This window comes from Dipodomys ordii, unplaced genomic scaffold (assembly GCF_000151885.1).
Source record: "Dipodomys ordii isolate 6190 unplaced genomic scaffold, Dord_2.0 Scaffold86, whole genome shotgun sequence".
NCBI classification, from domain to species: Eukaryota; Metazoa; Chordata; class Mammalia; order Rodentia; family Heteromyidae; genus Dipodomys; species Dipodomys ordii.
Genome location: NW_012267302.1, coordinates 1,141,162 through 1,154,790, shown reverse-complemented (window position 1 = coordinate 1,154,790; position 13,629 = coordinate 1,141,162). Strand labels below are relative to the sequence as shown.

The window sequence follows — 13,629 nt, the reverse complement described above, 5'->3', positions numbered from 1 at the left end:
CCCAGGCCCAGAGTTCAGGCCCCACGACTGGACCCAAAAAAAGAGAGAGAAAAAAAAGAAAAATCTGATTGGAAATGGGCATGGTACATACACTGCTAGAGATATAACCTTAGTATATAAAGAGACCTGAATTTTATTTCCCTCTCAGAAATGCTCTATGGTACCCTCCTGTCCCCTGTCACTCTGGTTTTCCATACCTCCTTTTCATGTAGAAAGTTACTGAGTCTTCTCTGTGGTTTACTCCTGGTGTTCCATATCTGCTCCTGCCTTCCTTCCCCCTGCTATTTTAGTGGAGACATGCACCAACTCCCTCAGGACAGCGCTACTGCCATGGCCTCCTTGCTTTTTTCTGTTTCCTTCCCCAGTCAGTGCAGTATACTACATTAGGCCAATCTCCCAAAAATAAGCTTTCCATCAACCTGCTCTGAGGCCACCAGTGATTTCCCATCGGCTAGGATGAACTCATCATTTGTGAACATGACTTTCAGGACTCCCCTTAATCTGTTTCTCCTTTCTTGTGATTTCTTTACTGTTTCTTTTCAGGATCCCACAAAACATCTAAACTATCTGCATATCTCTGATCACCACGAGCATTTCTGTCCCACCTCCCCCTGCAACGTTCCCCACCCCCAACTATACTTATCTTGAGGCCCAGCCCAGTTCTGGTCTCTTCCAGCTGGCTTTCCAAGCTACCTAGCCTTTAGCAGCCATTGTTTACTTCTTGCTGCATTTATTGAGTGCCTGCTCTTCGTTGCACACCTCCCCTTTGCTTCCTATTTTGTTTTTCTTTCTTGGCAGTACTGAGGTTCCAACAAAGGACTTTGTGGTACTGTACTACTTGAGCCACACTGAAGTCCCTCCCTCCTTCCTTTCCTCCCTCCCTTCCCTCCCTTCCCTTCCTTCCCTTCCTTCTTTCCTCCCTTCTTCCCTCCTTCCCGTTTTCCTTCTTTCCTTCCTTCCTTCCTTCCTTTTCCTTTGAAACAAAGTCTTGCCATATGGAATCTGTCATATTTCAGACTCCCACATGCCAAGATTTCTAGGCGTGCCACCATGCATGGATTTAGATAAAATAGAACATATATATGGAAAAGTGCAAATATTAATGGAATAAAGCACTCAGTGACTTTTCACAGGATGAACACACCCATATCACCACCATTCTTTCCTTAAGATACACACTCTGGGAGACAGGGCCTTATGTGTTCTGCATGAAAATGTGTAAAATCAACACACAGTGATATTCCACATCAGAAACTAGAGTTGAGTGAGGAATCTAGGCTTTGACAAGTGAGAACTACCTAGAAACTTGGAGGAATACATGAAATTTCCATTGCTGATTTTCTTTCTTGACAGCTAATTAGAATTGAGATATGTCTTCTAATCCCAGCTTAGTTAGAGATATTATTTCAGTTAAGTCCTATCTGGGATTGCTTGATGGTAACTTATGCATTAGATCTTTAAATCTAGTCTATACGAGTACATGTTGTCTTTTTTCTCTTTTCAGGTATGTAGATGTACTCAGACATCTACAGCATTAGTTTCAGTTAGTATTTTGCCCACATGATCACATGCCAACTGCAAGATACTGTTAGGGCAGGCAGACAGCTCCCCTATCTACAGTGTTTAGACCAATAAGTCACTAGAAATAGAACTAACAGAAAGGCTTCACACTAAAAATACAATGACTATACAATAAAATAATGGAAAAATGGTTTCTAAATCCTCTGCTACACAGTCTTCACAAGCACTCAGAGAACAAGGGCACAGAGATAGGAAAGGTTGCAATGAAAATGATCAGATGACCACTGCATGCGGGAGGTCTGCAGGAGAAAAGCCACTTGATCTGATGTAATCAGAAAGTAGGAAGAAAATTGCTGCACCAAGGTAAAATGAGTGAAAGATTGTGGAGAGCAGGGGTATTTTAAAACATCACTAGAAAATTTTAATTCCTGGTAGCATGTTTGCAGTTTATAAGGTACTTTGACTAATTGTCTTATTGGATCTTTGCCCATTATGATCTTTATCTGCTATGAGGTTGGCATGGTGAGTGTAGTCATCATGAGTACCAGATAATACCTTGGAATCTTTCTCTAGTGCTGTCTGTGCTGGTCTTAGTGTGGAGAGTGAAGATTTATTTTTGGTTCTCTCTCTCTCCCTCCATCTCTCTCCCTTCCTCCCTCTCCCTCTTCTTTTCCCTCTCCCTCTCCCTCCCTCCCTCCCCTGGTCCTAGGAACTTGGACTCAGGGCCTGGGCAAAGGATACTTCCAGCTCCTCACTATGGAGTGCTTTTGCATAAGGATAGTGCTCTGCCACTTGAGTCATAGTCCTCTTCCACTTTGGTGATTAACTGAAGATGAGTCAGGCAGATTTTCCTACCCAGGTTGGCTTTGAACCATGATTCTCATATTTCAGCCTCCTAAGTAGCTAGGCTTACAGGTGTGGGCCGCCAGCGCCTGGCTTTAGTCTTCTCTTGATGTTTCCAGTTACTGCTCAGAAATCATATCCAGCTAGCTAACTTAATTATTATCACTAAGTTACAATTTCCTTTCAACCTGAATGAAGTAAGATCCTTTCCCTGGCCAAGCATTCTATCTGGGGGTCCGCATAAAGCATAGTGGAGTCATGGATACGACACTTTCAGCTTCTCACTGTGGTATCTCCATTGCTTAGAAATGTGAATGTACAGAAAAGGTAGAGAACCCATAGGCTGCCAGTCTTTTAAAAAGTAACTTGCGGGCTGGGAAGGTGGCTCAGTGGTAGAGCGCTTGCCTTGCATGCATGAGGCCCTGGGTTCGATTCCTCAGCACCACATAAGCAAAAAGAAAAAAAGCCGGAAGTGGTGCTATGGCTCAAGTAGTAGAGCGCTAGCCTTGAGCTGAAGAGCTGAGGGACAGCACCCAGGCCCAGAGTTCAGGCCCCACGACCGGACCCAAAAAAAAAAGTAACTTGCTCTTTCTGGTGGTGACAACCTCCTCCCAAGAACGTGCCTCTCACAAAGGATCTCCCTCATCCCTCTCCTGAATAGGAGAAGAGGAAACACAAGAAGAAGCACCTGGTGCAGATCCCCAATTCCTGCTTCATGGATGTGAAATGCCCAGGATGCTATACCACAGTCTTTAGCCATGCACAAACAGTAGATTTTTGTGTTGGTTGCTCCGCTGTCCTCCGCCAGCCTACAGGAAGAAAAGCGAGGCTTATGGAAGGATGTTCCTTCTGAAGGAAGCAGCATTACAAGCACTTCTAACCAAGATGAGTGGGAAACTATCCCGATAAATACATTTTGGATTTAAAAACAGTAACTTGCCAAAAGTGTTAGGAGCTCTCCCTGCTCTTTGCTTTGTCTCTGCTTAATATCTCATCTTGGTTATGTCTTTTCTGTACCTAGGAAGCTTCAGTTTGCAAAGCTATAAATCTGCCAGGCTCATTGATGTGGCCTTCACTTCAAATTAATGTTCAGCAGAAGGATTAGCTGCTAACCATTTAAGACTGAGTTCTTTACAGAAAAGAGTGGATATGGTTTGAACAGGCTGTTTAAGCCAGGAAGAGAAGTAAATTGTGTAAAGCAATGCAGTAGGAGCTAGTCACTTTTCTGAAAGACAAGACAGTGCCACACAAAACCTCCAAATAGACCTTAGGGGTCAAGTTGATGTCATATTGAAGAATCAATATTTACTGGGTTTCGTAAAGTTAGCCTTTAATGAACCTCAAACATTTTTCTAGGCCATTAATTGTAAGAAGAGGAAAGACTCAGTGGGCAGAAGTTCATGGGTACAGCATAAAAAATAAATGAAGAAACAATCAGGTGCCAGTATGTGAAGATCCCACCCTTAAGTTCCACTCCAGCATTATTGAGTTGTGTGGAGAGAGAGGGAGTGGGAAAAGGAGAAGGAGAAGGAAGAGCAATGAGCTTTCTTGATTTTGGGGGGGGGAGGAGGTGTCAGTCATGGGGCTTGAACTTAGGGTTCAGGGTGCTATTCCTGAGCTCTTTTGCTCAAGACTAGTGCTCTACCACTTTGAGCCACAGTGCCACTTCTGGTTTTCTGGTGGTTAATTGGAGATAAGAGTCTCAGACTTCCATGCCTGGGCTGGCTTCAAACTGCCATCCTCAGAGCTAAGCCTCCTGAGTAGCTAAGATTATAAGCATGAGCCACTGATAATTGGCCTAATTTTCTTAAGAAAGGGAAATTCCTGCTTCCTATACTCTGACATCCAAGTGGTATGCTTTCATATTCTTGGGATAAATTCTGAGGTCCTTTTGGATTCTGCCTTGTTAGTGTGCTGCTAATCACAAGGTCAGGCCTCCCTCCCTCCTGCCCCACACTTGAAAGCATTTATAAAGGGAAGGAGTGCAGGGAAGGGCATTTACATTTGTTTGCACTTGAGTAGAAGTCTTCTCAAGTTGTTTTGTGTATCTGAGTGCTTGTGTCCTTCACTGGATTGTCCAAATCATTCATGGGTCTTGAGCTTCATGTTGTATTTATGGTAGTAATTGCTTTCTACTAAATACTGTTTACCAAGGTAAAGGAATGTGTTATCCTGACTGTAATAAAATAGGATCCTAATGACTGTGTCATGGTCAATAACAAAGTCAGAGGAATTTGGGTAGTTCTTGATTGTATTTGAGATACATTTTGATTTTGACTTCCCAGACCTTTTGCTCTATTGCATTTTGTCAAGGAGACTTTTTAGAGTTAATCAGAGGGAAGAACTGGCTGTTCTTTTCTCACTCCACCCTCATCCTTCCTCTCCGGCATCATTATTCAGAATGAATAGTGAGAAGGGAAAAAAAATATGAGAGGTTTGTTGCAATTGCTGTGGTTTGGTGTTTTTACAAGATTGCTTAATATTTCCACCCATTATTTTCAGTAGATACTCATCGAGGGCTTTTATTTCTTCCATTTTAGTTGTTTGAGAACTTCTACTTTGGTTCCCTAAAGCTCAATTCCATTCACATCTCTCAGAGGTTCACAGTAGACAGCTTTGGGAACTACGCCTCCTGTGGACAAATTGACTTCTCCTGAGGCAGATCTTAAGAAGTGCTGGAAATCCTCATAAGGTATTGAAGAAGAGGTTTACTTGCCTACAGGTGTTTTGTGGGAAATTTGGATGCACCTGAGGGTCATCCAGAGGCACCACTCTGTAGTCCAATGCATGGTGCCCTTGGCTTGTTCTTTTTTTTCCCTTCAATTATTACACATAGCATGAAATTTATTGTCTTTTTTTGTTGTTGTTGTTGGTCATGGGGCTTGAACTCTGGGCCTGAGCACTGTCCCTGAGCTCTTCAGCTCAAGGCTAGCACTGTACTGCCTATTTTAAAGTACATAGTTTGATGTTTTTAAACACATGAACACCTCTGTATAGTACCATTACAATAAAAAAAACCTACATGAACAATATCAGTTATCACCACTATCCATCTCCATTAACCTTTTTATCTTGTAAAACATGAAACTCTGCACTTTAGCAGTAACTTCCCCATCCCCAATCCTTGCAGCCCCTGACAACTGCAGGTGTACTGTGTCCATGTGAGTAATCTGAGTGTTTTGCAAATAATCTGAGTGTTTTGCAAAACTGGAAGCACACTAGTTGTCTCTTTTTGGCTGACCTATTTCACTTAGTGTAATGTTATCAAAGCTCACCTACACAACAACAACTTGTGACAGGATTTCCTTTTTTTTTTGTCACACATGGGGCTTGAACTCAGGAGCAGGGCACTGGCCCTGAGCTCTTTTCACTGAAGGCTAGCACTCTATACCACTTTGAGCTACAGTGCCATATCCAGTTTTTGAGTGGTTAATTGGAGATAAGAGTCTTAGGGTACTTACTTGCCTGGGTTGGCTTTGAACCACAATCCTCAGATCTCAGCCTCCTGAGTAGCTAGGATTACAGGATTGAGGAAATTAGTTGCTGATTTCCTTCCTTTTTATTTGTTTATTTATTTGTCTGTCATGGGGCTTGAACTCTGGGCCTAGGCACTGTCCCTGGGCTCTTCAGCTCAAGGCTAGTGCTCTACCACTTGAGTCACAGCGCCACTTCTAGCTTGTTCTGCTTATGTGGTGCTGAGGAATCAAACCCAGGGGCCTCATGCATGCAAGGCAAGCACTCTACCACAAAGCCACTTTCCCAGCCCCATTTTCTTCCTTTTTAAAGATGAATAATACTCTGTTATGTGTATATACTACATTTGGTTTATCCATTAATCCATGGTGAACACTTAGGTGTCTTCTGCCTCTCACTGTTGTGCTACCATGAACACAGTAGTGCAGACATGTCTTTCAGATCCTGTTTTCAGTTCTTTTCCTACACAGAATTTATCCTTAACAACATTAACAAGCCAGGTGCCAGGTGCTCATGCCTAGCTACTCAGGAGGCTGAGATCTGAGGGTCACAGTTCAAAGCCAGCCCCAGCATAAATTCCATGAGACTTTTGTCTCCAATTAGCCACCAGAAAAGTGGAAGTGGCACTGTGGCTTAAAATTGTAGAACACTAGCCTTTAGCAAAAAGAACTCAGGGAATATTCAGACCTTGAGTTTAAGCCCCATGACTGACAGTAAATAAAGAAAAAATAACAGAACAGTTACTTTGCTTGATCTGTTCATTTTCTTCTTAAACTACTTGCTGATGTTTTGCACCCCCACCTGTACCCTCCTATGCCCTGAGTTGTGGTATTATAGCGCTTCTCTCTCTGTTTCTCAGGGCAGCAGCAGAGGAACCATGATGGCTGCAGTGGGACTGTGCCAAATTCCCTTGAAGCCTGTCCACAGCCCAGAGCACTCACTTGGGCAGACAGAGAGGTGCTCTCAGCCTGGCTGTGACCTCCGGCCATCAGTCCTCCAGGGGCTCTACTGTGGTGCCATGCTTCTGCCTGGTCTTCCCCTTGGTTTTTCTCATTTCTTCATTTCTTAGTCTTCTCTCCATTCTTTTTTTTTGGGGGGGGGGTCTGGGGTCTGGTCATGGGGCCTGAACTCTGGGCCTGGGCGCTGTCCCTCAGTTCTTCAGCTCAAGGCTAGTGTCCTACTAGTTGAGCCACAGCACAACTTCCGGCTTTTTTCTTTTTGCTTATGTGGTGCTGAGGAATCGAACCCAGGGCCTCAGGCATGCAAGGCAAGCTCTTTACCACTGAGCCACCTTCCCAGCCCTTCTCTCCATTCTTGTATGTTCTTTAAGTCTACTCCTGAACCCTTAGGATGGCTACATGGCAAAGACTGGGGGACTACACAGATCTTTCCTGAATAAATGAATCTCAAAAGGAGCTATGTTTCCTGTTATTATTGCCACACACTTCTAGTTTGAATGTGGAAGGAGGAGTGGGGGGTGGGGCTTGGAGAGACAAAACACCATTGCTTCTGCACAGGTGTGTCATTCACTGGAGACCTCAGTGTCCGTCTTCTCCCAAAGGCCTCCACTTTGTGCTGCGGCAGTTCTCTTTTGACTTGCGATTCAGCTCACCTCAGGTTGTTAGATGGTATGTGGGGAAGAGTGCTCATGGGATGCACTGAGTTGTGATGGGAGCATATAGTTCAGTGCCCCATGTTATCCTGCCCTTCCCTTCCCCAGGGCTTCCTAACAGCTGTAGTGCTGTGGCTTAAGTGGTAGAGTGCTAACCTTGAGCACAGAGAGCCTCAGGGACAGAGCCCAGGCCTTGAGTTCAAGGCCTAGGTCTGGCAAAAAAAGGAAGGAAAAGAAAGAAAGAAGGAAAGGAAGAGAGAGAGAGAAAGAAAAAGTAAAAAAGAAAAGGAGAGGGAGAAGGAGGGACAGAAAGAAAATGTAACATTATGTATAATATACTACATTCTTTTTTTTTTTTTTTTTGCCAGTCAGGACCTGGGCACTGTCCCTGAACTTCTTTTGCTCAAGGCTAGCACTCTACCACTTGAGCCAAAGTGCCACTTCTGGCCTTTTCTGTTTATGTGTTACTGAGGAATCAAACCCAGGGTTTCATGCATGCTAGGCAAGCACTCTACCACTAAGCCACATTCCCAGCCCCTAAATTCTTAATAGAACTGGAAATTCTGGTATTTAGAATCTAGAGATTTCCTATGAGTGTAAGCATATTTAAGGTGATTGTGTAAGTCACTTGCCTTTTCCACTTTCATGAGTGTTTTGCAGAGGCTTTGTGACTTGTACTTGTGTATTTTTGTGTTTACCAGGATTTTGAAATTTGGTAGATATTAGTTAAATTGTAAAAAAAAAAATCCTCTTTCAAATTTTCTTTCTGTAACTATGTAAGCAAATTTGAGGAACAATGTAATGCTGAAGAAAATACAGTTTAGCCAGGTACCAGTGGCTCACTCCTGTAATCCTACTTAGGAGGCTAAGATCTGAGGACCAGGGTTCAAAGCCTGCTCGGGCAAGAAAGTCCGTGAGGCCCGGATCTCCAACTAACCATTAGAAGTAGTGCTCCAGCTAAAAGTGGTACAAGCTCAGGGACAGTGCTCAGGTGCAGAGTTCAAGCCCCACAACCGACAGATTTTAAAAGAAAAGAAAAGAGAATACAGTTTCAACTGATGTTACAGATGGGGGCATAATGAATACTTACCAGTGGGAAAAACAGTACAAAGTATGCCTTTCTTGTTTTTGTTTTTGTGGTTGAGACTAAATCCAGGGTCTCCCTTAAAGGAGATAAGCACTTGACCACAGAGGTCTATCCCCCTGCCCAAGAAGTACCTTTTGATAATGATCTAAAGTAAATTTTTTTAGATTAAAGGTCCTGGGGCTGGAAGTGTAGTTCAGTGGTAAGCACTTGTAAGCCTGAGGCCTTGAGTTCCATCCCTACCCTCATACACACATACCCCATCACCAAAAAAAAAAATCTCTTACCAAGTTGAAATGGGGTTAATGTTAGAGGCTTTGTACTGTGTTTCTAATCGGTCTTGATGTTACTACTTCACAATTCTGTACCCAAATCATTCCTTGTACTAAACTAGCCTGCTTATGACATGCTACCTTCATCCTCACTTCCTGTGAGGGGAAGTGAGGAAAATCACTGTACCACAACACAGTTTGCATTGCTATACAGGAAACTTCTTGTAGAAAATAATTTTGATTTGGGTGGGAGGTAGGTGTACTGAAAGTTACCCCCAAATAAATTCTACCCATGGTAGGCCCATTCTAAATGTTAGTTTTATTTTGAGATAGGGTCTCACAATGTAGCTTAGGGTAGCCCTGAACTGCTGTGTTGACCAGCCTGGCCTTGAGCTCACCATCTTCCTACCTTAGCCTCCCAAGTGCTAGAATTACAGGAGTGTATAGAGCCATACCCTACTAAAATGATTATTATGAGTGAATCCAGCATCTGCTGAGTAAAAAAATTGAACCCAGTTTGCTTTTGCCCTATGCTCTTGTACCTGGAGCTAAAGGGAACTTCAAGGCACCAGAGATGTATTGAGGCAACAGAACACTTCTCATGTAGTTCTTACCTTGATACTAAAGGAGAGTGATGTCAGAGCCTGTAGCTGCTAGGATTGAGGAACCTGGCCATTGTTAGATTGTATTAATAGCTCGGTGATAGAGCACTTGCCTAGCAGTGTGAGGCCCTGAGTTCCATCACTAACACCACCAGAACAAAGTTCCCTTTATTCTGTGCATGGTGGCATATGCCCATATTCCCAGCTTTCTCAGCTATGTGGGAGGTTGATGCAGGAGGATCTTTTAAACCAAGGATTACCTGGCCTAGCCAGGAAACAGAGACTCCCATCTCAAAAAACGTTTACTTTGTAAAAATTCAGCAAGCTATAAACATTTCTATTCTGTGCATTTGTTGGTGTGTGCAAGATACCCCTATGGTGGTTTTTTTTTTTTTTTTTTTGGTCGGTCGTGGGCTTGAACTCTGTGCTTGGGCACTGTCCCTGTGCTCTTCAGCTCAAGGTGAGCACTCTACTGATTGAGCCACAGCTCCACTTTCTGGTTTTCTAGTGGTTTATTGGAGATAAGAGTTTCACAAACTTTTCTGCCTGGGCTCACTTTGAACTATGATCCTCAGATCTCAGCCCCCTGAGTAGCTAGGATTACAGGTATGAGCCACCGGCGCCCGGCACCCCTAAGTTTTTACATGGTTTTTAAACCATTTAAGATTTGGTGCTGTGGCTCAAGCGGTAGAGTGCTTGCCTTGAGCTGAAGAGCGCAGGGACAGTGCCCAAGCCCAGAGTTCAAGCCCCATGACCAACCAAAAAAAGATTTGAGGCACTTGGTGTCCCTGAATTCCTGGGGACAGGAGGTTGTCACTACTGGTATTTCACAGAACCCTATGTTGCTAAATAAGGAACTATGAAGAGGATCCCAGAGAGGTATCCATGGAGGGATCCATGAGGTCCAACCATTTTAATTAAAACACTAAGGTAGTATTTGACTTTTCTACTCTTTCAGAAGCTATGAGAATGTGACATGGTGACATTGCTGATAGTTACTGGTATCGGTGTTAGGTGTTTTAGAATTCTGTTAAAGTGTTTTAGGAGGATAAGTATATGTGTTTTCAGACATGAACTCCATTTGCCCTCAGTTCCTTTACTGTGCTCTTAAGAGCTATTTCCATTTTATACTTGCTGTTATAGACTGAATTATGTGCCCTCCTAAATTCCTGAGTTGGAATCCTAACCCTAGTACCTCAATATGACTAAATTTGGAGAGAGGACTTTAAAGAGGTGATTGAGTTAAAATGAAGCCATTAGAGAAGTCCCTAATCCAATCTGAGTGGAGTCCTTATAAGAAGAGAAAATTAGGGCACACAATGACACAGAGGAAGGACTGCATGAGGACACCATGAGAAGAGCCATCTACAAGCCAAGGACTACAGCCTGAGACTGTAGACCTGAGACCTGAGACCAAATGTACTGCTACTTTGATCGTGAACTTGGCCTGCTAGAACTAAGAGAAAATACATTTCAGCTATTGTAGTGACTTAGTCTGAGGTATATGCTATGATAGCCCAAGCAAACAAGTAAGTCTACTTGCTATAGTGAAGAAGCTGGTATGAAAACTTGCTTCTCTTCCTTTTAGCCAGACATTGAAGAGGTTGTAAACATGTAAATTGGGCTGGGTGCTGGTGGCCTGTGATCCTAGCCACTCAAGAGGCTGAAATCTGAGGATCACAGCCTGAAGCCAGTCTGGACAATAAGTCCCCTTAAAGTTTGAAAAACCAGAAGTGGAGCTCGAAGTGGTAGAGAGTTAGCCTTGAGAAAAAGAGCACAGGGACAGCACCCCGGCCTTGAGTTCAAGCCCTACAAAAGTAAATTGGCAGTAAACACTGCCAATTTTTTTCTACTAATTTTTGGGAGAATACAGTTACTTTTTATGAAACTATTATGAGAAACATACATTTTTACATATCTTAAAAATTCTTAATTTTAATGCACACTAAATATCAATGTACATCCTACCTTACATAAAGGTTTTTTGCAGAGCTCCATTTTTTAGTGTGAGAGGTTCATGAAGGCAGTTTAAGAACTGCTGTACTATGCTATGTTTCTGAATGGAGTCATATTAGACATGATTGCTATCATATTACTATCATTGCTATCTGCTCATCAGCCTGTGGTGCCACTAGGAGGTAGTAAAGAGAGGTGTGTTCTCATGGAAAGAAGTTAAATCATTGGGGGGGGGTAGGGGGAGGGTTCTTTAAAGGAAATGTTAGAGCCCCAGCTCCTTGATTTTCTGCTACTCCTGCCATGATCTGCTGTGTAGCCCTCGGCCCAAAGCAACAGGGCCAAGTGACCAAGGATTCTCCACAGGAATCAAAACAAACTTTTCCAGGTGCTGTTGGCCCATGCCCATAATCCTAGTTACTCAGGAGGCTGAGATCTGAGGAACAGGTTCAAAGCCAGCCCTGGCAGGAAAGTCCATGAGACACTTATCTCCAGTTAACCACCAGAAAACCAGAAGAGGCACTGTGGCTTAAGTGGTAGAGCAAGTTGCCTTGGGATGAAGAGCTAAGGGGCAGTGCCCAGGCCCAGTTGCCCATGACCAACATAAATAAACAAATAAAATAAAACACAAGTTTTTTGGGGAGAGGGGCGGTACTAACAATCATACCTAGAGCCTTGCTCCTGTTAAGACAGTTGCCCTTCTGCTGGCCTACATTGCGCAGCCCCCGATACACAGTCCTCAATAATAAGCTCTTCTCAATCAGTAATAGGTAGATCTCAATGGTTCCAATAGGGAGAAAACGTCATCATTTTTCATGCCTACACAGTAGTCCTTTGGACACTTCTGCTTTTTTGTTTGTGTCTTTGTTTCATTTGATATGAAGTCTTGCTATGTTGCCCAAACTTTCTGGGCTCAAGTGAGCCTGCCTCCTGCCTCAGCCTCCCAAGTGTTATGACTACAGTGCAACCAGCTGTAGATACATTTTAAATTTCACTGTTTCCTACTTAGTGGCATGAAATTTTGTTTCTAGATCTGCCTACACTGTACAGGTCTCAAGTAAACATCTTTTGGACATTTTCTTTTTGTCCTTGAGTCATGTAGACATGAGTTAAGTGCTTTTAAGTTATAGTTAGATTTGGGTTCCTTATTAAAAACTAAGATTAATCTCCATTTTGTATTGCTAAATATTAAATGCAAATAAAAGTTCATAAATACACATAACAAATACACTCAGCAGCCGTTTGGAGGAGCTCTTCATGGTTTGAAAAAGGCTCTCAAAAATAATAAAAAAATTTCTTCTTCTTTATAGTACCCATTATTGGCCATTTTCTACAATTCTTAGACCCATCTTCTGAAATGTAGGCTTTCCCCTCTAAATAGCTTTACCTTTGGCTTAGCTAACAGTCCTGGGCTGTGGTGATTGGTTTCCTGCACAAGGCTAATATTGACCCAGCTTGAGGGCACTGAAGAAGAACTGGTCTCTGGAGGAGCTGCCCGCCATTGTGGAAAATGCTTCACAGGTCTGAAGACAGCTATGGTCTTATTGATGAGTATCTTTTCAGTGCCTTTATAAACCCATTATGGCAGCTTTGGAAACTCTAGAAGATCAGGGGGCTTGAAGATTATGGAAATGAAGCACTTTGATCTAGAATCTGTCTCTCTGTTGCTAGAAAATTAGAATTGAGATAGTATGAAAAGATGGCAGATTTTGGTAAAGCTTCAGAACTTTGAGATCATAGCTTTTCTCTTTCCAGCCTGAGGGGAGAACTGACATTTCTTTTAATGCCCTCTATGCCCAAGCACTTAAGTCATTTTGCTCATGTTTCACAGACATTTTATCAGATGGGTGGCATCATCACTGAAGATGGAAAGTGAGGTTCTCCCACCTTCCCTGCAGTCTCTATGGCAGCAAACAGTTCACTACTTTGCCACTGTGACACCCAGACAGGAGTGGGAAGGGCTCTCCACCTATTGAAATGAAGACATCAGTGGCCAGGGCCTCTTGCTGCTACCACCAAATCCAACAGCACGGGAAACAAGAAAATACGGAAGAGAACCATTGTTTTCTGTTTTCCCAAAGGGACCGGAGCCCAAACCACTGAGGCATTCAAAGGTCCCAGGCAGGCCAAACTCAGAGTAATTGTGAGCCTTGTCACTTGTGTGTTTTTTTTTTTTTCCTACTGATTAAGATCATGTTTTTCATTGCCTTTGATTTTTTTTTCTTTAAGATCGCAGCAGCCAAGTCTTTTATAGAAACACAATCTAGG

The 13,629-nt window shown here is 43.0% G+C and overlaps 1 protein-coding gene and 1 pseudogene across 3 annotated transcripts in view; both read left to right on the top strand.

Annotated features, from left to right (window-relative positions):
• Nucleotides 1-6,924, top strand: part of Ascc1 (activating signal cointegrator 1 complex subunit 1) — a 98,865-nt gene extending 91,941 nt beyond the window's left edge. For 2 of the 3 annotated variants that reach the window (XM_013025696.1, XM_013025697.1), the window contains exons 10-11: nt 4,905-5,056; nt 6,698-6,924. In XM_013025696.1, coding sequence (XP_012881150.1) covers nt 4,905-5,021 — 117 coding nt within the window. In that variant the 3' untranslated portion in view covers nt 5,022-5,056; nt 6,698-6,924. Of the gene's footprint in view, nt 1-4,904; nt 5,057-6,697 lie in introns of those variants that run through there. The other variant, XR_001175418.1, reaches the window with a different exon arrangement.
• Nucleotides 2,014-3,217, top strand: LOC105992629 (annotated as a pseudogene).
• Nucleotides 6,925-13,629: the final 6,705 nt, after the last annotated feature.